Source organism: Cavia porcellus, unplaced genomic scaffold (genome assembly GCF_034190915.1).
Source record: "Cavia porcellus strain 051 isolate PalLab524CR breed Dunkin Hartley unplaced genomic scaffold, mCavPor4.1 scaffold_25, whole genome shotgun sequence".
Taxonomy (NCBI): domain Eukaryota; kingdom Metazoa; phylum Chordata; class Mammalia; order Rodentia; family Caviidae; genus Cavia; species Cavia porcellus.
This window is the reverse complement of record NW_026947508.1, coordinates 1,733,255-1,755,630: the sequence shown is the minus strand read 5'-3', so window position 1 is coordinate 1,755,630 and position 22,376 is coordinate 1,733,255. Positions and strand designations below refer to the sequence as shown.

The 22,376-nt window shown below is 57.6% G+C and overlaps 2 protein-coding genes across 4 annotated transcripts; one reads left to right on the top strand and one right to left on the bottom strand.

The window, feature by feature from the left end:
- The first annotated feature begins 3,900 nt into the window (after positions 1-3,900).
- Wrap73 (WD repeat containing, antisense to TP73) lies at positions 3,901-14,466 on the top strand. Of its 2 annotated transcripts, none has more exons than XM_003471248.5 (12): positions 3,901-4,053; positions 6,821-6,973; positions 7,163-7,279; positions 8,997-9,069; positions 10,355-10,458; positions 10,863-10,949; positions 11,199-11,333; positions 11,410-11,487; positions 12,576-12,687; positions 13,311-13,436; positions 13,782-13,973; positions 14,145-14,466. In XM_003471248.5, the coding sequence occupies exons 1-12, from the start codon at positions 3,985-3,987 to the stop codon at positions 14,285-14,287; spliced, it is 1,389 nt and encodes a 462-aa protein (XP_003471296.2). In that variant the 5' UTR covers positions 3,901-3,984; the 3' UTR covers positions 14,288-14,466. The 2 variants fall into 2 exon arrangements, with proteins under 2 accessions (XP_003471296.2, XP_013009499.2); XM_013154045.3 differs by lacking the exon at positions 3,901-4,053 and adding an exon at positions 4,784-5,268.
- A 425-nt stretch (positions 14,467-14,891) lies between these two features.
- On the bottom strand, positions 14,892-21,721 carry Tprg1l (tumor protein p63 regulated 1 like). 2 transcript variants are annotated; one of them, XM_063235353.1, is made up of 6 exons: positions 21,450-21,721; positions 21,252-21,343; positions 20,959-21,135; positions 17,234-17,387; positions 15,858-16,035; positions 14,892-15,517 (listed from the first exon to the last, which is right to left on the bottom strand). In XM_063235353.1, the coding sequence occupies exons 1-6, from the start codon at positions 21,651-21,653 to the stop codon at positions 15,423-15,425; spliced, it is 900 nt and encodes a 299-aa protein (XP_063091423.1). In that variant the 5' UTR covers positions 21,654-21,721; the 3' UTR covers positions 14,892-15,422. The 2 variants fall into 2 exon arrangements, with proteins under 2 accessions (XP_063091423.1, XP_003471519.1); XM_003471471.5 differs by having other exon boundaries at positions 14,892-16,035; positions 21,450-21,719.
- Between the last annotated feature and the right edge of the window lie 655 nt (positions 21,722-22,376).

Genomic DNA, 22,376 nt, shown 5'->3' with positions numbered 1-22,376 from the left:
TAGCATGAGCAATGCTATAATCTGCCCCTGGCCCCGGGCGGGGCCTGCTCTATAAATAAACGGTGGTGAAGGCACCCTTGCCTGACAAATGCCATCAGCCTCCACCCAGGTCACAGGCAGATTCCTGCCACATTGCCATCCCAGGAGGGGGCAGGGAGCGGAACAGCTCCTGCCTCACCAACACCCAGAGCTGCCACCTCCAGAGGGCCAGCTCCTGCCTCACCAACACCCAGAGCTGCCACCTCCAGAGGGCCCCGGCCCCTTTTGGGCACCCCAGACAGGGCATCACCACTACCGCCCTCCCAGCTCTGTAAGATCTGTGCGGTTAGGGCTTGACTGCAGATGGGTAAACCAAGGCTCTGTGGGCTTAAGGAACTTGCCGAAGATCCACGTGTGAGAATATGAATCTCAAGGCAAGCATGGTGGCATATACCTGCCATCCCAGCTACTCAGGAGGCGGAGGCAGGAGGCACCCAGGGTTTGAGTTAGGCTTGGATAATTTAGCAACACCCTCAAAAACTATAAAAACAGCTTAAAGTTAAAACATTAAAAAGGCTGGGAGAGCGCTCCAAAATTCAAGCCTCGGGCCAGGATAGGGAATAATAAAAAGAGGGCTTGGAACCCAGCCTCCTGAGCTCTGCAGCAGCCAGAGGACTGGGCACCCACGCCCGCCTCCTGCAGGTCCGCTCCAGACTCACAGGCAGCAGCGAGAAGCTTTTGGAACCTGCTTCTCATGCATTTTATAATTACATCCATAAGCCCTACAGCTGCACACTGCAACATCTGACACGTTTCTTTTCCTCTCCAGGCAACGCGTTTTTATCTTTTATTGAGAAAAATCAAAGTGCGGGTGGGGGGAGGTTTCAGTGAGATCAACTTTTAGTAAGTAGTGAGTTCAAAGGAGCAGAGCGTTTAGTGCCTGTAGACTCAGTTTCTCCCAAAGCTAATCATCAAGGCCAAACACTTCAACACAGACCATGGCAACAAAAGCCAAAATACCAGAAAACTTGCCAAGACGAAAGGACCTTGTGTTCATGAGACCGGGGACCCAAGTGTCTGTTTAGTGAAGGAACGGATCACAGCACACAAGCACCCAGGCGACCTCAGGGCAGGCCGGCAGCACGGGTTTCCCGGTCCCTTGGTGACAGGAGGTGTTTACCTGCCACCTCTATTCACGCAGTCGCTGGCAGAGGCCTGCGCTGGGAAGGTCTGGGAACAAGAAGGTAATAAGCGTCTCAGCCCTGAAGGAGGAGGCTGCTGGAAGAGGGGAGGCGCGGAAAGGGGACGGGAGTGCCCGTGCCGGGCGTGCCTGCCCTCCAGGCTCTCCACCTGGGGCACACTCCGGAGGAAGCCAGGCCTCCGGCAGTCCTGAGCACCGGAAAACCGGACAGGCGGCAGTGCACGGAAGCCCGCTCCCTGCGTCCCGCTCGGCCGTCCGGGCTGAGGGGGACTCGATCGCCCGACCCCGGCTGCCCAGCCTTGCCGGGATCCGGGAGCCACCGCCCGCGGATTGGTGCGCTCCTCCCGTGGCCAGGGCGCGGGCGCGGTGGGGAGGAGCTTGTCGGCTTCCCGCACATCTCCCCAAGTCCCCGCACCCCACAGAGTCCCAGCCTTCCCGGGTCGCACTCGGGGCCGCCCCAGCCAGGAGGTGGCAGCGACGGGTGTGCAGAAGAAGCCCCTGGGGACCCGCGTCTCCTGGCCAGCTCCACTTCCACCTCGCCCGCCTCAGGCGCCGGGTGCGGCCGATGGAGCCCGGGGGCACCCCGCGTTACCCACTCCCCATCCTCAGAGCTGCCCTTCACCCTCACTCCCCAGCGTCCAGCTGCGAGCCCGGCGCGCCGTCGCGCGGGTCCCCTCGCTCCTACCTGGCGCGGACGCAGCCGGCGGGGGCGTCGCGGCCCTGGGTGGGCGCAGGGCGGGCGCGCGGGTTATAAGCGCGCTTTAGCGCCGTTCGCGGCCCGGCGGCGGGAAGGCACCGCGGGCGCCCGCACGGAGGAGGCGGCGGCCAGGCCCGGGGTCCTCCCCGCGCTCCGCCTCCCCAGCTGCCGCGTCCGAGCCGGGGTCCCGGGGCGCGCTCGGCCCCTCCTTCTTCCCGCCGCCGTTTGGCGCGCGTGGCCCCAGGCGAGCCCGCAGGGTCGCCGCGCCAGGCGGGACCGGAACGGGAGGCGGGACGGCGACGTCTGCGGATTTGGGGCGCTTGCCGGGTGCGCGGGAGCCGGGGCCCCGTGGATGCGGACTCGCGCTCTGTCGCTGCCCGGTCCCGACCCGGCTCTCCCTACCCCGCTGCGCGCGCTGGGATGCGGGGTCGGGAAAGCGCGGGACGCGGGGAGGGCGCGCGTCTGACGGTGAAAGGCGACGGTTCGGGCCGGCCGGGACCCGCCGGCTCCTGGCAGAGCAGGGCGCGCGCTCACTCGCTTGCTGGGCGAGGCCACGGAGTGCCAAGGCCCTGCTGGCACGAGGGTCCTGCGGAGACTCCGGGATGGCATGGCTCTCCCCACCCAAGCCAACCCGCGCTCCGGACCCCAGGAAGCGGCTCCGGATGCGAACACTCTGGACCCGCGCTCCCGGCCCCGCCCGGCTCCGGGAGTGTTCGTTGTTGGAAGACACGCGGCGTCCTCGGAGACGCCGGGAACCTGGAATTGCGCTCCAGCCTCGGCGTCTTGGCTTAGATCGGGGCTCCGCTGGGGGCCGGAGCCACCCGAACCCCGCAGGCCAGTGTCGCGCTGGGCAGGCACGGTCCCCGGGCCTCAGCCTGGTACCTCGGCCTGGCCTGCAGGAGGGAGCTGTGGGCGCATCCCAAGCCTGCCTATGGGGCCCTTTATCCGGCTTCACATGATGCCCTGTCCCCACGGCGATCCCTGCCTCGGGGTGTCGCTGGGCTGTGCGAACCAAGCTCTAATCGGGAGCGCTGCTGACCCCACACCTGTACACTGCACGGAGCGGGCGCTTAAGGACGGGATCTGGTTGGGGACAGAAACGCCAGCGCCGCTGGACCAAGGCGCGCACAGCGGCTTCCACTGTCCGTCCAGGGAGGGCAGAGCAGAGGCACAGGCCGGGTCCGGGAGGCAACAATGGGCTCTGTAGGCCCGACACACGAAGGACCCTGTATAGCGACGAGGATCAGGGTCCCACATTGATGAGGGTGCGGCTTTCTATGCCGCGTCCAGCTGCATATGCACACGGGGAACCATCCGGCACGCGCCCCACGCAGCAGCGCGGTTCCCCAATCCTAGAGGACTTGGCAGGGGTGAGGGCAGGCGGTGAGGGCAGGCGGCAGGTGTAGGAGAAAGACTAGACAAAACATTTGTATACGTTACACATACAATGTGACCCATGTAACAGATGCTATATTGATTGTACGAACACGCGCATGCACACTCTCTTCGGTGGGATCATGTACCTGTAAATGTATGTAATGTGCAATACATGCAGATCGTTCCGTTTGATTCGAATTTTACAGAAGCGAGTGATATTTTAGTCCTAAGTATGTCGTGCAGTATTTGGAAACACACTAAAAATGATTTGTGTGGCTTGGATTTAGCTCTGGTAGAACCCTTGTCTGGTTAGTGGGAGGCCCTGGGTGCGCCACGCCTATCATCCTAGCATCGTGGGAGGCTGAGCCAAGAGCATCACAAAGAGTTCCAGGCCAGTCTGAGTTACATAGTGAGTTCAAGGCCAGCCTGAACTACATAGCGAAACCTTGCCTCAAAAGAAAAAAAAAAGATGCGTTGTTTATATAAAGCTCAAAATTAGCTGTGCACTCAGCGGGGAGGGTCTCCTTTCCACCCCTCAGCGCTGACTCGGATTTTGGCGGCATCGTCTTCCAGGACTTCCAGCCCCACAATGCCGCGCGGTCACCCGCAGCGCTCATTGGCTTAGGCTTACTTCCGGTGCCTCACTTCCGGCCGCGGACAGGCGGTTGCGGGAGGCACTCGAGTCCCACTGGGCTTTTGACGCAGCTCGGGGTCCGCGGCCTGCGCGGCCATGAACTTTTCAGAGGTGTTCAAGCTCTCCGGTCTGCTCTGCAAATTCTCCCCGGACGGCAAGTACCTGGTGAGCTATGGGGCGCGACCTGCGCCCGCGGTGGAAGCTGCGGAACGAGCGCGCGACGGCGGAAGGGCCAGGCGGACCCTTGACTGGGAGCGCAGGCCTGTGGGCCGCTGGGGGGCGTGGCCGGGGCGTGGCCTGGCCGCCTCCAGCCTCCCTGCGGCGCTGTTCTGCTGTCAGGGGTCGCGCTCTCCGGGGTTTGAGGGCGCTGGCGCCGTGAGCCCTTGTTATTTTGTCACGAAAGGCAAATCCTTCTGTTGCAGCAGTGCGGCTGCCTCGTTGTCTTCTCTGCCTTTCCTTCCGGCTCCAGCAGAGCGATTAAGTGGTTTCGGTAACCGGTGCTGGATCCTGGGGCGATGAAGAGCCGCGCTCCGCGCTGGGGTTAGAGCCGCCCCTTCCGCGGAAGGAGCAGAGTTTAAATCAGACCCAGAGCTCGAGCTTTGAAGACGCACCAGTGTGGTCCGCCCAGGGCCGGGCTCGGGGCGCGGTCTCTGACGCGGGAAGCCCTAAAGGGAAGAGCGGGCCTTGTAAAGAGCGAGCCTCTTCATTTTATTTATACCCTTTCCCCTGGGTCGAACCCGGGCCCCTGTCTAGTCACGCATTCTACCGAGCTGCGTGCCCAGCTCCTTTTGAGACACAGCCTTGCGAGTTCCCCTGGGGAAGACGAGTCTAGGGCCCTCCTGCCTCAGCCTCCCAATAACTGGGGTTACAGGTGTGTGACCTGATGTCCTTCTCTCCATCCTCTGTTAACTGGGCCGATACTTAATGACTTTTTTCAGTTTGACTTTATTATCGTTCTTGTTAATGACCAGTGCATGGTGAATCATGTCTGGACCAGGTGAACCTTTTAGAGCTTTCAACAATAGCATACAGCCTTCCGTGCCACCGCACGCGGCCATAGGTTCACTGCCGCTGCTCTAGACCCTTGACAAGGTGACCCGAGTTCCATATTTACTTTTTTTTTTGGTTCTGGGAATCAAACTCAGGACCTTGTGCTTGCCAGGTAGGCACTTAGGCCACCAGGCTGTGTCCAGCGATGTTTAGCTTCTTTCTGAGGTATTATTTTAAACCACAGGCGGTATCAGTCAGCTACAAAATGGCAGAAAATGTCATTCATTTCATGAATATGCCAACATTTTTGTCTCCCTCCCCCCAAGGTTAGCCTCTATAAATTAAGAGTTTTGTTTTTGTTTTTACCACGGCTGGAGGTTTCAGAGAAAGGTAAGTAGCAGGGGATGTGAGCCTGTGTGCCAGGGCCTTGGGGTCAACCCGAGCGCTGGGGCGGGGTGTATATTTACTTGCCTGACTTCGATGCTATCAAAATATTGTGAAACACGTGGTATTAGTCTGTTCATGAAATAATGGATTAATCATGTTCTCAAAAGCCCTGTCCCAAACACTGAATGACGCAGGTCCGTTTCCAGTTTGTGTCTTCCCGTAGATTTCATAGCCTTCCTCCAAATGTTGGCAAAAATATCCCGTTTTGTAAGGATTCCTTGACCTGATCACAGTTGTCAAAGCTACAGTGTAAAAAAAATACTGTGATACAAACTCGTTTCTGTCTGTGATCTCCCTCCCTCTTTTCCCCTGGAAAATGAATGTGGCTTTCCTTCTGGATGGAAATCAAAACTTTAGTTTGACCTTGGCAAGTACAAAAATAATCAGCACTTAAAAGTCAGTTCTTGGGGCTGGGGATTTAGCTCAGCGGCATAAGCGCCTGCCTTGCAAGCCTGTGGTCGTTTGTTCGATCCCCAGTACCGATTAAAAAAAAGTCAGTTCTAGATATTTAGGCTGTGGTGTAACATCTAACCTACAGGTGGACATTCAGGTGTAGAAAAATTTGCTTAGATATGGACATGAAGAAATCGTATCTAAGAAAATACATTCAAAATTTGATCAATTTCCTCTTTAGTTATAAGTTGAGGCAGACAGATGAGCATTTATGAGACATCTTTACAGTTGCACAATGTACAGAGCCCCTGTCGACCCTCTGTTTTCTATTTGTTGAGGTGGTGGGAGGTTTTTTTGTTTATTTTTGGGTATTCTGTTTTGTGGAGAGGGTCTTGCTGTGGACTTCAGGCTGGTCTTGAGCTCACTTTGCCTCAGCCTCCCACGTGCTGGAATTACAGGCACGCACCACCATGCCTGGTTTAAGCCCTTAAGTTGTAACTCTTTTTAAACTTGAGGAAATGGTTTAAAAGTGATCAAATAAGGAGAGGATCTAGTATTAGTCACAGAAGAGCTTTTTCCAATGCTGTTATCTACTTAAGCTTAGTTTTTAATGTACTGTTTTAAAAAGAATAGAAATATTTTCAGTAGACTGCTAAAGTACTCATACTTTATTCTAGAATATAGCAGTTCAGTTACATGAAAATCATTCTGTACAAATTTATGGAGCGTAAGCCAGGTGTGGTGGTGCACACCCGCAGGAGGATCGTTGTGAGTTCGAGTCCAGTCTGCGCTATAAAGTGAGCTCGAGGCCAGCTTGAACTACGCAGCGGGACCTCGTCTCAGAAAGACAAAAAGAAAAAAATTTATGGAGTGTGACAGTTCCGTACATGTGACGGTACTGCCCGAGGAGGCAGGGTTTAAGGCTGTAAGCCCGGCTCCTGTGGTTTATTGTGCCAGCACCAACTCCTTTGTCTGGGGATGGCGGCTGAGCTGCGCAACTCCCTGTGGGCGTGCAGTGTGCCCTGCAGAGGAAGCAGAGGTACTGGGCAGGCCTTCCCGTGGAGGGGATGAATCGCTGGCTTGCTTTCCCATGATCCTGCAGGCCTCCTGTGTCCAGTACCGCGTGGTCGTGCGGGATGTGCGCACCCTGCAGATCCTGCAGCTGTACACCTGCCTGGACCAGGTCCAGCACATGGAGTGGTCGGCAGACTCCCTCTTCATCCTGTGCGCCATGTACAAACGGGGCCTGGTGCAGGTGAGTGTGTGCCATGGGCCGAGGGGAGGACACCCCAGAGGGGCTCCGGAGGTCTGGCTGTGGGGAGAGCGTCCGCACTGTTGCCTTCTGCCCCAGTGCAGTCAGGGGCACTGTTTGTATTTTAGCGCCCGCAGCCCCTCGGAGGGCGGCCCGTGTGCAAGGGTGTGCTTCTCTCTCTTGTGACTTGAGGTCTGGTCCCTGGAGCAGCCAGAGTGGCACTGCAAGATCGACGAGGGCTCGGCAGGGCTGGTGGCCTCGTGCTGGAGCCCTGATGGGCGCCACATCCTGAACACAACCGAATTCCACGTAAGTGTGATCCCTGAGCCCTAGTCCCGGCCACACGTGCTCCCGTGCTCAGCTCCCGGAACAGCTGGGGAGCGGGAGAGCAGGCTGGGCTGGGGTTCTGCCACGCATCAGAGCACCCTAGGCCCAGGAGAGCTTGTGGCTGGGCAGGGTGGCTCGGGCTGGAAACCCAGCACTCTGGGAGGCTGAGGCAGGAGCATTACAAGTTGAAGCCCAGGGATGTGGCTGTCCGTGGAGGCCCTGAGTTCAGTCCCAGGGCCACAGGAAGTGAGCGCATCTGGAAGCCGGTTTTCCCCAGCTGCAGCTGCGCTGTGCCTGCCTGTCACAGGATCATCTCCGCTTGTCCGTGATGTTGCCTGTTGCTCTGGTTCAGTGTCAGTACAGCACTGCTGAGCTATTGAGATTTTTGTCTGGTATTTCAGTGTGCGGTGGGACCGACCCTCTCTGTCACCCTGGAAGTCTGTCAGATTTTTCCTTTTTATTTTATTTTTATGAGGGTCTCACTGTGCAGGTTAGCCTGCTTTTAACTCGCTGGTTAGCTCAGGCTGTCCTCAAACACACAACAGCCCTCTTCCCCAGTCTCCCAAGTGCCTGGCTTCCACCCTGTGTTTCTGAGAAGCCTCTAGAGCTGTGAGAGGCAGTCAAGGCACCACACCCTGGAACGGAGCTATGCTCCAGGTGGGCGACCAAGGTCCCACCTGCCCTGTGGGGCAGCCGTGTCATGCGCCTACCTCGTGCCCACACCCTATGCTTGGGGCACCTGAGCCACTGCAAGGGCAGCTGGGTCCCTGCTAGAGTTTGGACCCCAGGTCTGCCGGCAGGACACCGCGTGCTGTCCTCCGCTGGATGTCAGCCCTGGCTCAGCACAGCATGGGCTCTGGAGGACAAGTCCTGGCAGCTGCTCCCCATTCCCTGGTGATGAGCAGGCTTCAGGGTTGGCGCCCCACGCCTGCACAGGGACCTGAGCGCCCGGCTGGCAGGTGTGTGTTGGGTCCTGCACGCCCACCCCCAGATCTGCTTCACTCTAACCTGGGAGCTGCCAGGCAGCCGTGTAGAAGGGCGGGAGGGTGTTTACCCGGACGGACCGTCCACTGAAAGAGGCCTCTGCCTCTTCAGGACCTGGGTTCTGCTCTTCTCTCGGCCTCGGGGACTGGCATGGCCCCGAGACACCAGCCTAGACTGCTCACTGCTTCACCCAGAGGCAAGCGTGGGGCCCTTGGTGTCACAGTGTAAAGCCCCAGGGTCAGGGAGCAGACAGCTGTGTGGTTTCCTCCAGATGTTTCCTTTCTTCCTTTCTTCTTTCTTTCTTTCTTTCTTTTTTTTTTTTTTTTTTTGTATGTGTGCTTTTAAAATAGGGTCTCCTTGTATAGTTCAGGCTGTCATTGAACTCATAGTGATCCTCCTGCCTCAGCTTCCTGAGTGCTGGGTTCCAGGCATGCGCCACCTTGCCAGGCTGAAGATGTTTTCTGGCTGATTAACTCTGACGCTCTGCAAAGCCATGCTAACTTTGAAACTAAAACGAGCTCATATTTGATCTTGGGTCAGTCAAGTAATATCATTACAAACTAAAGACCTGGAAGAGACTCCGGGCAGGAAAACGGGTCTGTGACACCCTCACGGGCTGGAGACCTCCTGGGCATGCCGGCAGTGTCCTGCTGACCGCTGGTCTCCTAAGGCGCTGAGCACGTGCTGACCCCTTTCCTGTCCCTCTTTCTTACAGCTGCGGATCACCGTCTGGTCCCTGTGCACCAAGTCTGTGTCCTACATCAAGTACCCCAAAGCCTGCCAGCAGGGTGAGTCCAGCAGAGCTCTGTGTGCGGCTGTACCACCGTTTCCAGCCCATTTCCGGCCCAGAGAGAACAGGCCTCATGGTCATCACTGTCACATGAGGATGCTGTGGAAGGTGTCATAAGAACAGTGTCTGCAGAGCCCTGTCCTGTGGGACCGTGGTCACCCCCTGCTGTGTCCGGTGGCAGTGTTCCTAGACTGACCCAACCCTGGTATATCTGGGTGCCCAGAGGAAAGATGGGTGATGGGGGTCCTTTCTTCACCTGAGGACCCCGAGCCTCCCGGAAGGAAGTGGGCCGTGGGCAGAGTGTGCTGGGGACAGGCTGGCTGGGGTGGGCTGATGCTGGCACCCCGATGGTGATGCTGGCTGATGGTGGGGCTGAGGATGCTCCTGTGGCCTCTGTGATGACCAGCGTGGCCAGGGTGCCTGGCCAGTGCCTCTTCTCTGTTTCACACTTTGAGTGCCAGTGACTCCCGAGGGGACACGCTTCCCCAGTAGGAACAGGACACACAGCTCTCCGCTCTTAAGTGCAGAATGTAGCCTCGGTTGTTTGCGTGTGTGTGTGTGTGTGTGTGTGTGTGTGTGTGTGTGTGTGTGTCTTTTTGAGACAGGGTCTCACTTTGCAGTTCAGGCTGGCCTTAAGCTCACTTTGTAGTGCAGCCTGGTCTTGAACTTGCACTAGTCCTCCTTCCTCAGCCTCCTGAGTGCTGGGATTACAGGCTGAGCCACCACGCCCAGCTCACCTGGGGTTTTTGAAGCCAGCACCACACTGTAAAGTACAGTTTCATGTTTCCAACCAGTGTTCAGCAGTGAAAAAAGAAATGTAACGAACTCACTTTTGAGGATATCCTGCCATCTGTTTTCTAAAAGTGCCCTGCATTTTTGTGTTACAGCTTGTGACACAGTGGAGATTGTGTCCTCGGGTTAGATTTGCAGGTTTTTGGAAGTCAGCAGTCTGTGTGTCTGCTGTTGTCACCTGCTGTGCGGGACAGTCCACAGGTCCTCACAGCTCCTCTCCAAACAGAATGACTCCTCCCTTGGAGGAAAGGAGCCCTGTTTATGTTGTTTGCCTTTTATTTTGCAGACCAGGGACTGAACTGAGGGGCTCTTTCCCCAGGCTACCCCCATCCCTTTGCCTCTGAGACAGGCTGATCTCACACTCGGGATCCTCCTGCCTCAGCTTCTCCGATGAGCCAGAACCACAGGTGTGCATGGTCACGCCTGGCTTCCCATTGTCCCCATGTCCTCTCCCCCAGCCCCCTCCTGATTTCCACTGTGCCTCTGTCCAGGAATAACCTTCACGAGGGATGGCCGCTACCTGGCCTTGGCCGAGCGGCGGGACTGCAAGGACTACGTGAGCATTTTCGTGTGCAGTGACTGGCAGCTCCTGCGGGTAGGGCGCCCGGGCTTGGGGTTAAAGTGCATGGGGAGCGGTGGGGCCTGAGGCTGCAGATGGGCCTGGGTACCTGAGGAACACGAGGCCGGGTGATAGGGACTCCATGTGTGTGGAGCCTCCTGGCACCTGTCAGTCTCAGCCAGTGCTGGGGAGCGTAGAGCTGGTGAGCCGAAGCGCCTGTGTGACATCATGGAATGCTCTAAAAGCTTCCCCCACAGCTGGTCCAGGGTCTTCAGGCCCTCCAGCTGCAGCTGGTGGGCCAGGCGCTGTGTGCAGGGGCTGGGCACACTCCAGGGGAGAGGGTGTGGGCATTTTGTCCATTTTTGCATAAGAAGATTAAGTGCTGCAGTAGTTAGAAAACAAACCATGACCTGTGTCTCTCTCCTCTTCCCGCCCCCAAGCACTTCGACACTGACACCCAGGACCTGGCGGGGATGGAGTGGGCCCCCAATGGCTGCGTGCTGGCAGTGTGGGACACCTGCTTGGAGGTATAAGCCACCCCTGCACTCGCCGGGGTCCATGTGTCACTGCCAGAGAGGTGGCGGGGAGGAGCCCAGGTCCTCGCCCCAGGGAAGCGCCGCCCTCTGCTCTAGCATGAGATCTCGGCTCCTAAGGCCGAGGCTGAGGCCCAGCACTTCTGTGGTGTCGCTGCCTGCGGGCAGCCGGCCCCACTGTATGCCGCATCTGTGCCACGTGCCGTGCCAGGTGACCACGCTGTGTTTCTGTCTCATCCACAGTACAAGATGCTGCTGTACTCCCTGGACGGCCGCCTGCTCGCGGCGTACTCTGCATATGAGTGGTCCCTGGGCATCAAGTCTGTGGCCTGGAGCCCCAGCAGCCAGTTCCTGGCCGTTGGGAGCTATGACGGAAAGGTGGGTGACAAACCGGGGCAAGGGACCCCACCTGAGCCACCTGAACAGGCAGAAACCTCCGTGGTCCTCTCCTCAGGTGCGGCTCCTGAACCACGTGACCTGGAAGATGACCACAGAGTTCGGGCACCCCGCAGCCATCAGCAACCCCAAGACAGTGAGTCCCGAGCGCGCTCCATCTCGGGGTGCACAGGAGCCACTGCCACACTGCCCCTCGGCTGCTGCGGAGTCTGCGGTGTCACCCTCCCAGTGCCTGTCACTGCACACTGCTGATGGGACCTCAGGACACCCCCCTGGGGTCTTGTCTGTCTGGTTTTGGTTTTTGGAGGCGGGTCTAATGACATAGCTCAGTCACTAGTAACTCACTGTGCAGCCCAGCGATCTTCCTGCCCCCGCTCCCGAGTGCGGGGTCTCAGGCCTGTGCTCCTCTGCCCACTTGTCTTTCTTACCATCCCACTCACTAGCTCTGGCTGTGTCCCCCCGCCAGCCCAGCCTGGCGTCCCGCCCTCCGTCTGTCTGTCCCACTGTGGATTCCGGTATGAGGAGACAAAACCAAGTCCAGCCCTTAACACTGAGCAGCTGTGCTGGGCTTCAGCAGCCCAGGGCGGGACAGGTGGGGAGCCAGGGTCTCCCAGCTCTCGAGAGGCATGGGGCAGACGTGGCAGCCTGTGTGGCAGAGCTGAGCCCCCAAGGTCAGCGAGACGGAGCTGCTCACACGGGGACCTGCAGAGGTGACCCTTGTGAAGACAAGGAGGGGCAGGTGTCAGGGCGGAGAACAGTGGAAGGGCACTGGCCCCACTTCCAGGCTCCCCCTGCAGCCTGCAGCCTCACACCCTCCCACAGTGTGAGCGGGCAGCTGTGGGAGAAGTCCCTGGACGCTGGTGGCTGAGGCTGTGACGATGCCTGACACACAGTGAGGCAGGGGAGACTCACTGGGCTCAGCTGGCAGGTCTTGTCCCAGGCTCCGGCCTGTGTAGGACAAGGTGGCTGCTGGGATGCAGGGGGAGGTGGGCTGGATCTGCTGCCCCCTCCAGTGGCGCCCCAGTGACCTCCCCACATCAGTGCTGTCCACAGCTTCCCCGTGGCCGGGCACTCACGTGGCACTGCATTCCCAGTCCCCAGGCACAGCTGAAGCATGAGGCAGTTTGCAGGGACGTGGGGGCTGCCCTTGCCCGCTGTCCCCAGCGTGGCTCTCCCCTCTCAAGCCATCCCAGCGTGGGTCATGAGCGGGCGGGTGTCTTCCAGGTTGTGTACAAGGAGGTGGAGAAGAGCCCACCGCTGGGGCTGGGCCCCCTGTCCTTCCCGCCGTTCCGAGCCGGCACCTGCCCCCTCACTGCCACCTCTCCGGAGAGCAAATGTAAGCCACGGCCGAGGCCGCCTCTTCCCATCTTGTTTTCCTCCCCTGGTCCCTGGGCTGTGCTGTCCAAGTGAACTTTTGGGTCCTGTGGCCCAGCCTGGCAGCCCTGTGGTGCTTGGCCCAGGCTCCCCATCCATGGGACATTAGTGCTGGCCTCTGGGGAGTATTTCCCAGTGAAGGACTGTCCCCGAGTGACCCACAGGGACCGGGAAGTCGGAGGTGAGGAGTGGGGGCAGTGGAGTCTCCACGTGAGGGGCAACTGGCCCGTGCCTGTTGCCCTGTCCCCTCGGGTACAGTGCAGTGGGGGAGTTACTGCCCACAGGACTCCAGGGCCCTCAGAGCGGGGATATGTGGAGACAGCGCCCGGGCACTGTGGGCACTGGTCCCGTGGAGTCACCCGCTTGTCACTGTCTCACTGCCCGCTGCTGCACCCAAGAACCCGAAACCAGAATGCTGGAGGGAACCAACGCAGAAGGGGTTGGGGGCCACCGAAGCTGGGTGCAGGCCTCACACGCCTGTGCCCTCCCTGCTGGCCTGGTCTCCAGGGCCCCAGGGCAGCCCGGCAATACAGTGCTGCTCCCATGGAAGGGGCTGAGCCCAGGTGTCCTCCTCTGCTGTCCTAGATGAGGTCGCCTCCGTGCCCATCTCCCTGCAGACCCTGAAGCCAGCCACTGACAGGGCCAATCCCAGGATGGGCATCGGGATGCTGGCCTTCAGTCCTGACAGCTACTTCCTGGCAACGAGGAATGGTGAGTGCCCCAGCTGCTGGGACTGTGCTGCCCACTCCCTGGGTCCATGGGCCCGGGGCACAGCCGGGTGTGGATGGCCCCGGGAGGTCCTCCAGCGCTCCTCCCCGTCGCCGGGACTTCCGTGGAGCTCACTGCCTCCTTTCTGCCCCACCTCTTCCTCTTCCTCGGGAGGGAGCAGGCCTGGGCACAGAGCACCCCGACACGGGGCCTTTTTGTCTAACCCTTTCCATAGCGGGGGAAGCGCAAGGCCTACCTGCTGTGTGCACCCAGGATGGCTCTCAGGTTGGGCTGACCAGGGCCAGTGGAGCAGCGGTGACCGTGCCCTCTTCCCTCACTCCCCCCTAGACAATGTCCCCAACGCCGTCTGGGTCTGGGACATTCAGAAGCTGAGCCTCTTCGTGGTCCTCGAGCAGCTGTCCCCAGTGCGTTCCTTCCAGTGGGACCCGCAGCAGCCAAGGCTAGCCATCTGCACTGGGGCCAGCAAGGTGTACCTGTGGTCACCGGCAGGCTGCATGTCAGTGCAGGTGCCTGGGGAAGGTAAGCACAGTAGGCATGGAGCTCTGAGACCCCAACGACTGGGAGCCCCAAGGCCCCCAGCTTCCCAGCATGGCCATTCTCCGGGTCCGCAGGCCCTCTGGATCGGGTCATGGGGGCTGCCCTCCCAGGGAACCTCGGCCCTCTGCTCTAACCCTCCGGCCACCTCTCCAGGCGACTTCCCGGTGCTTTCTCTTTGCTGGCATTCCAGCGGCGACTCCCTGGCCCTCCTTGGCAAGGACCACTTCTGCCTCTGCTTCCTGGAGACCAGCGAGGGTGTCCGGGAAGCCTTAGGACAGCGGGCCAGCCAGACGTAGGGGCTGGGCAGGGAGGGACTGAGGGGCAACACCGCACGTCCGCCACAGGGGGCAAGGCGTCGGCCCTCCCCGGGCAGACCAGTAATGTCTATTTTTTATTGCAAGGCAGTTTTGTAAATATGTATGGAAGAAAGCTGTGATTTTCATTACTCATAATAAAGTTTTGCTAATTCGTAAAATGCCGATGCTAGTTTTCTTGAAAGGCTTCCGTCTTAGCGTGGTTTTGCAGGTCTGTCCGAGCTTACTGGCCAGCGTTGGACCTGAAGTGACAGAGGCAGCCTCCCTGATGGGGTTACCCTGTCACTGGACACTCAGGAAGGACAGCAGCTTTCCGTGGGACGTTGGCTTCACAGTACAGGGTCTGCTTTGGCGACTGGGAGCCCTAGGACCCTTGGACAGGCCTCCAAGGAAGTGAAAAGTGCCACCCCAGCCCCAGGAGTTCTGTGGAGCCCCACTGACTGTGCTCAGCAGGCTGGAGCAGCAGGGGTGAGCCAGGACCACGTCCTGCCTGCGTGCTGTGTCGTCACCGGCTGCAGAGTTGGTGGCTCGAGACAGCTGCTTCCTTGGTCACCGTACATCTTATAATCACATCAGAAAAGGAACATTCTTTTGGCTCTAAATGTCTTTACTACAAGACATAGCACAGGCTGAAGACCGGGGCACTTGAGGGGCAGCCTTCCGATTGGACAGGCCATGGCGTCCTGGTCACATTCACGCCAGGCAGCTTAAAGCTATGACAACTGTAACTGGAGAGACACGGACAAGCCAGCATTGAAGTTTAAGACAAGTACTGCGGGACATACACAGGCGAGCAGCTCGGGAGAGCAGGCACACGGGCTCGGGTGGGCACTGAGGCTGGGTCTACCCGGGGTGGGGACCATGGCCAGCACCTGCCGCTCTGAGGGTTTATGGGGCTTTTTAAAGTGCATTCTTTACAAAGCATGCTACCAAATTCCCTCCTAAACAGGAACAGAATGATACAAACTTAGGGTACGGACAGCTATCAAAATCGTGTGCAAAGAACCAGCAGGGTGCCATCCTGGAACCCTGAGGTGACAGATGCGAATCCTCCTGGGCCAGGAATGACGCCGGAACACCATACACTTGGATGGACTAGAAAAGGTATGACTGGAGGTCAAACATTTTTACAAAAGGGCGTGGTCACCAGGGGTTGACAAGGCACAGACTGCATCGGGCTCCAGACAGTCTGCTGGCGGCTGTTGGCTTTAGCTAAAAAAAAAAAAAAGGGTTGAGATTCAAAATACAAAGTTTGACACCATGTGTAAACAGGAGCACGTGTGCATGAGACCCCAGGTTCCTGCCCGAATCCAGCTGTCCACACGGCAGAGACAGACACGGTCAAAAGGTGGGCAGGGACCGGGAGCCACACGGCTGCATGGGAGGTGGAGGACAGGGGGAACCGACAGCCCTGGCCGGCTAGGTCTCCCAGCCTTGGTGGCCACCAACGTCTCGGGTCCAGATCCTACTAACGCATGTATTCGCTCGGCTGCGCCCAGCTCCCAGCCCTGCACCCACGTCCTGGGCCTGGCCACCTAGAAGCCTATTTTGCCTCGGGTCATGGAGTAGCCCAGCTTGGCCTCGTTGTTGATGAAGGACATGAGCCCCACGTAGGTCTCGATGAGCAGCGGGCGCTCCAGGACCAGCACGTTGCTCGCCTGCCCCGGCAGAGGGTTTTCCTTCTGGGCCTTCTTGACGGCCTGGATCAGCAGAGCCTTGAAGCTTTCCAGCTGGGGGAGAGAACATGGAGCTTTAGTCTTTGGGCAGCACAATGTGACCCCCTATGAGGAAAACCAGCACCCTGCAACACTTGGATCCCCCAAGTGCACGCACGGTCACAGATCACCTCATGACAAAGACAGGCCTGAGAGACACCTCACTGAGCCAGCCTGTCCTTGTGTACAAGCCAGAGTGCACTTGCACACTCCCAGATGGCTGGGTCCACGCCACCTGTCATCCGTGGGGAGGCTGCTCCGGTGTGACGGGGGAACCGACTCTGATGTTTATGTAAGAACCGTGGCTACATGGCCGAAGAGGGCGGTGCACACGGAGAGCAGGCGCACACTTCTGCTGCCCTCCGGTGCCTGCATGCCCCGCCGTGACCACGTGCTAGGCGCTCGGGTGGAGGCAGAGGTGCCCTCACGTCAGCAGGCACGCAAAGAGTGTGCTGCGTGACGTCATGCTAAATGTGACACCAGGAGGTGACAGGAACTACTGGGCTCCTGTATCCTGGGTGCTACTGTGTCTACGACAAATGTGTCTACATGGCAGAGTTGTTTTTTCTAAACTAAAACCTCCATATTCAGGTTTCACTGCCATGCTGGCACTTGGTGGTGAGTGGGCTCTGGCTGCTGTGTGGTGCTCAGTCTCCAGGACAGCACAGGGGCGGGGGAGTCTGTCGTAGCTAAGTGGTGGCTACATGCCATGGGACCATGCTGCTGCTGGGCCCAGGCCGCCTCCTATGGCCGACACCTCTGCCACATGGCGGCAGTCCTGGGCACAGGTCTTAGGGGCTCTCCGGGCAGGTGGGCCAGTATCTGCCCACTGAGCTCCCCCGGGGCAAGGTCAGCCAGTACACCAAGCAGGAGCAAGTGGGTCCGTCATGTTCATCTGTGCACTCTCCACCAGAGGCTGCAGGCTGGCAGTCACCACCCCGTCCTGCCATGCCCCGGGTCCTGCTCTGACCTGGCCCCAAAGCCAGGCAAATACAGACTGAGCACCTCAGCCTGGCCGGGGTCAATGCTGTCCCTTGCAGCCCACCTGGGCTCTGCCCCCAGAGGGTCACAGAGCTCCACTGACCAGTAGCTGCTTGCCAGCGTGATCTACATCAGAGCTCATCAGCCCCAGGTTGCTGCCACACTGGGCAGTGCAGACCTGGACTCTTCGGCTCCACTGGCTACAGCACTGGGCTGCCCAGGGACCACTTACGTGGCACAGAGATGCGGTCTTCTCGTCCACGCCAGCCATCGGGTGCTCAATGAAGGTTGCATAGGGCAAGTTTGTGGACCAGGGGTTCCACCTGTTGATGAAGGAAGGGCGACTCTGCTTGTCCCACTGAATGCGAATCCCACAGCCTTCTCGCCTGGTGAAGAAAAAGGAGCCCGTGAGTACAGCGGACATAGGGGTGAGGCCGTGCTGTCCCACGGCCAAGACCAGGATGCGTTCCCTGGGCCAGGCCCCTCAGCGTCAGTGGTGACGACGGTCCTCACTGACAATAGCCTGGAATACCACCTGTCCATCCATCAGAGACGAGGCCTCACACTGTAGTTTGGGCTGGCCTGGAGCTTGCTACCCGGCTGAGGCTGAGCTCAAACTCCTAGTCCTCCTGCTTCAGCCTTTTGAGTGCTGAGATCACTTTTTTTTTTTTTTTTTCTTTTTTTGGTATTAGGGATCAAACTTACAACCTTGCACTTGCCAGGTGCTTGTGCCACTGAGCCAAACGCCCGGCTGGGATCACAACTTTTCAGTACTTTTAAATGTGACAGATACATTGTCTTGATTACACTAAACTTCATCTTTACATCCCTAGTAAAATGAACATGAATACACTGTTGATCATCTAATCAGATGATTCACGCATTTGTCTTACTAATCATCCTATTAAATGCTGGTCAAAAAAAAATTTTTTTTTTTTGTCTTTTTTGTTTTCATGGGTACCAGGGATCGAACTCACGACTGCCTGCTTGCAAGGTCCTGAATCTTATGCTAAAGGCTTGGTCCTGGCTGCTGGCACCTGGAGGCAGAAGCTGGCAGGGCCCAGAGGAAAGAAATCACATCACTGGGAGTACGCCCTTCATGAGTTCAGGGGACCTGAGCCTGCCCTCTTTGCTCTGCATACACCACGCCATGACATCCTGCCTTACTACAGACATGAAGCAACACCCCAAGCAACCAAGGGCTTAAGCCTTGGAAACTGTAAGCCCAAAGAAGTTTCTCCTCTCCTCTGCTGGCCTCACAGTGACAGCAAGCAAACATAGAGATGTCTGAAATGTGCAGTCTGACTGTTACTCTTGTCCAGCATTCCTATGTTTCAAAACATTCTTTAAAATCAAAATGATCAAATGCCGTGTGCCATGTCTATAAACCCAACACCCGGGAGGCTGTGGAAGGAGGATTGCTGCAAGTCTGAAACCAGCCTGGGCTACACAGTGAGACACTGTCTCAAAAAAAAAAAAAAGAAAAAAAAAGCCTCTGCTTGGCCTCCTCCACCATGAAGGTTCCTTCCTGAATCCCCCTGCCATGCCATCCTGCCTTGGAGTCAGTGGACTGGGGGCTGACACTTCCATAAGCTGTGAAGCCAGTGAGCCAAAATAACCCTTTAAACTGTGGGTGCTGTGTATTGGGTCTCACTGACAAGAAAGGAACACAGACAGATTCTGGCACCAGGATCGGGGGCTCGCTGCTATGGAGGACTTTAGAAAGGTCTGTTGGTGCAGGCTGGAGAAGCAGCCGTAGAATGCGGGAGGCTGAGCTGGATGACAGACTCTGGTCTGCGTTCTGAGGACCAGGCTGCTGACAGAAGAGCAGACAAAAAACGCCAGGCTCCATTGGAAACTGCACTCCAAACCGTGTATGTTACGCTGTCAGGGGCTGGGGATTTAGCTCAGTGGCATAGGCGCTTGCCTTGCAAGTGTGCGGTCGTGAGTTCGATCCCTAGTACCGATAAAAGAAAAAAAGACAAAAAAAAAAAAAAGAGAGAGAAAAACCTGTCTACACTTTGCTCATGAGACTTCAAGGCAGCCTAAGAGCAGCTGACTAATCTGGCAGAGGAAAATTCCAGGCAGTCTAACACTGAAACTATGGCACAGGTATCATTGGGGGGCGGGGGGGAATCTGTGTGGAGAGTCAAGAGCAAAAGAAGAGCTGAATGATTTTAAGTTTTTTGTGTAGCAACAAAGGAAGCTCCAGTAAAGTGGGGGCCTACAAAGATAGAATAGAGAGCTTGGTGGCTAAAAACATTAGCACTAACAAGAAGCCAAGTACTCTGAACCTGGACAATACAAAAGATGCCTTGAGGACATAAGGGGAACTCTGAAACATCCCACCATTTACAGTCAAAGGTGGAAAACGGAAATGCTTTGCTTTGAGAAGACAGCCCAAGACTCCAGGATCCACACAGCAGCAGTCTAAGGGAAGGGGAATCCATCCCCTGGGATTCAGTTTTCCTTGTTCAGCTATCCAGGCTCTTGGAGGCCTCTGCCACCTCTCCTAAGCTACAAACGGGCCGGCTGCTGCTCCACCTGGCAGCAGACCACGGCATCATCCACACTGTGCTCATTTTACATGCATGCAGAATACAAGAGCTGTGGGTCAGAGAGACTTCCACTCAGCTATCAGGAGAAGATCTGGGAAGCCAGGCAGTGTGCCCGAGAGGGCAGTGTGTGAAGCTGAGTGTGAAGCTGAAAGTGCAGTGGACATGCCACGAATGCAGAACATCTGAGGAAACCAGCCCAAGAGAGAAGCTGTGAGGGCCACAAGCATCGGGAATGCCACACTGGCGGGGCTGTCCAGACCAAGTTCACATCTTGCCACAGATTGCTGGACAAACTGTGGGGTGTGATGCCTACCCTGATGCAGTCCAGTCTTGCTTTGGTCCTGTTTCTTTCCCTCCCCACCATTTCTCCATTGTGCAACTGGGAATGTGTGCTGTGTGCCTTTAAATGCCAGGAATGTTTAACTTTTCTTTTTTAGTAAAGAGTTTGTTTTAAAATTCAGAGATTTTGGATTTGGAACTATAATGCCAAAACTACCAGGACTCTGGCAATTCTTACAGATGGGCTAAATGCATTTTGCATAAAGAGACCTGCGTGTGTCTTTCAGGGATAAGAAACGGAATGACATAGGTTCTATTTAGAATACACCCTCCAAGCCCCACAGGATCATTGGTGGGGCTTTAAGGAAGTGACTGGATCACAACAGTGTGACACTCATCAGTGGACCAGTCCCAAGGAGGACCAATCCCAAAAGGCCCGAATGGGGCTGGTCCCAAGGAGTTCGTGGCTAACTGTGATGCTGGGAGCTGAAGCCTGCTGGCCGGAGGTCGGTCTCCGGGTGTGACCTGGAGGGTGTACTCCCCTGGCTTCTCCTTTGATGGCTCTGCTTCTTGCAGCCATGCCATGAGGGTATTTTCCCCTGCCATGCCCTTCTAGCTTGCAATCCCACTTTGGAATCAATGAACTACCAACCAAAATCCCTACAAACTGGAAGCCAAAATAAACCTTTCCTCTCAAAAATCAAAAGATCAATTCTTAAAAGCTAATCATTATTTTCAAATGTATCTGACTTTCAGCGGTATCTACAAATTACACTGGTGTCCTACATTTTTCTCTGAAGCCAAAAAAGACTGAACGAGGCAGTGGGATCCTTTCTGGACTAGAGATTTTGCCCTTAACGCTCTGGCTCCATCTCAACAGATCTGAAACACATGTGAACCTTGTCCCTGCTGCCTTCATCGCTGTCTTTATGCCAGAATCCCTCAGCGCCATTCCCTGGCCAGCAGCCGCTCCCTTCTATTTTAAGAAGTGATCACTTTCCCTCATCTCCGAAGCTAAGGTCTTTAGCTTACACTGAGGAAGACACAAAACCACTTGGGGCTGAGTGGAAAGGGTTGAAAAATAAGACCCACTAGTACTGCATTTCCGGAATGCACTTACTTGTTAAGAGACTTCGGGGGAAACTGGAACTCTCCGAAGGAGATAGTGTCCACTGCGCTGAGTGCCACTCTGACCACCTGCTGGCACTGGAGGCTGATGAAGTCGTATTTACAGATAAGCAGCGACTGGTCGGTCACCAGCACCAGCCGCTCCTTCTCGTTGTTCCAGTGGTCCACCCTGCAGGCGAGACAGTCACCACAGGCTACTGCGCTGCACCTCGGACCCACCCTCAGACGAGGATAAAAGGTCCACGCGGGGCGGGCCCCAAGGAGTCCCCAGCCGGCCCCGCTTACTCGGTCAGCAGCCACACTCCCTGGATCTCGCCGTCCTCCACCGGCCGCACCACGGCGCGGATCTCCTCCACCGCCTGCTCGATGGTGCCGGGCTGGGGGTGGCCCGGTGAGGGGGAGTCACTCTCGAGGGCTTCAAGCCCCGACCAGTCCCGTCCACGCCCCGCCCTGGCCCGCCGGCAAGTCCGGCCCGGTCCTCACCCGGAACACGAAGTACTCCTTGACTCGGGCGCGGCGCGTCGGATCGTGGACGCTGAGCGGCCACAGTGTCTGGCGCAGCGGCGTGCCAGGCCCCGCCCCGGCCCGGCCGACGGTCCCACCGCACACTGACACCTCCTCGCTGGCCGCCAGCAGCGCCGTGGGGCTCGTGCCCGCCGAATCCACAGAGTCCCGCAGCTGCAGCATCGCCGCGCCTGGCCGCAGCCCCGACCCAGCCGCTGTCGCTCAGTAGCCCCCTGCTATCTGCCCGGCCCCGCCCTCCTGCGACCCGCTGCCATTGGCTGAGCTCCGCCTGTCCCGCCCCCTCCAAGGACCGCCCCCCTGATGCAGCACCCCTCAGGATTGGCTCTTTCTCAGTCGTCGTCTGTGATTGGCTCCTCCCCGCTGCCGTTCACAATCGCTCCCGCCTCTAGCCGCGACGGAAGCGCCCGCTACGCAGGCCCACTTCCTGTTTATGCGTTTAGAAAGAGGGCGGGGACGAGGGTCGTTGCCAGGGAGATGCGGACCCGAGATAAGTAGGAGAGGATGCTGCGTGCCAGGACTTAGACCCCCTGGAACCGGGCACCTGAGCGGCGGCCATCGCCCTGCAAGTGGGACATTGTCTTACTTTTCTCCTTGCCGAGACAATACCCAACACCCACAAGGGAGGAAAGGTTCACTTAGCTCACAGTTGGTAGACGTTTCAGTCCACAATTGCAGACTCCAAGGCAGGGTGGCATGGCAGAGGGCCCTCGAAGAGGAGAAACAGCTTACCACGGCAGAAGACAGCAAAGCAAGCAAGGGGAGGGGACAAGGCTCTTTCTGTCCTCAAATACACTGCGTCCAGGCTAACGGGATTAGGGCAGTGCCGATCCGGTCAGGGGGCTGATTTTGGGCTCCCCCAGCCTTAATCCTAGCACCCTCAATCCC

Excerpts from the sequence above, each read along its gene's own strand:
- Wrap73 (XM_003471248.5), top strand. The coding sequence starts at position 3,985 with ATGAACTTTTCAGAGGTGTTCAAGCTCTCCGGTCTGCTCTGCAAATTC. Across the intron at positions 11,488-12,575 it reads CCATCAGCAACCCCAAGACA|GTTGTGTACAAGGAGGTGGA; the intron begins GTGAGTCCCGAG and ends GGTGTCTTCCAG. Across the intron at positions 13,974-14,144 it reads AGTGCAGGTGCCTGGGGAAG|GCGACTTCCCGGTGCTTTCT; the intron begins GTAAGCACAGTA and ends CCACCTCTCCAG.
- Tprg1l (XM_063235353.1), bottom strand. The coding sequence starts at position 21,653 with ATGCTGCAGCTGCGGGACTCTGTGGATTCGGCGGGCACGAGCCCCACG. Across the intron at positions 17,388-20,958 it reads CCCCCGAAGTCTCTTAACAA|GCGAGAAGGCTGTGGGATTC; the intron begins GTAAGTGCATTC and ends TTTCTTCACCAG. Across the intron at positions 15,518-15,857 it reads GGGCTACTCCATGACCCGAG|CTAAAGCCAACAGCCGCCAG; the intron begins GCAAAATAGGCT and ends TTTTTTTTTTAG.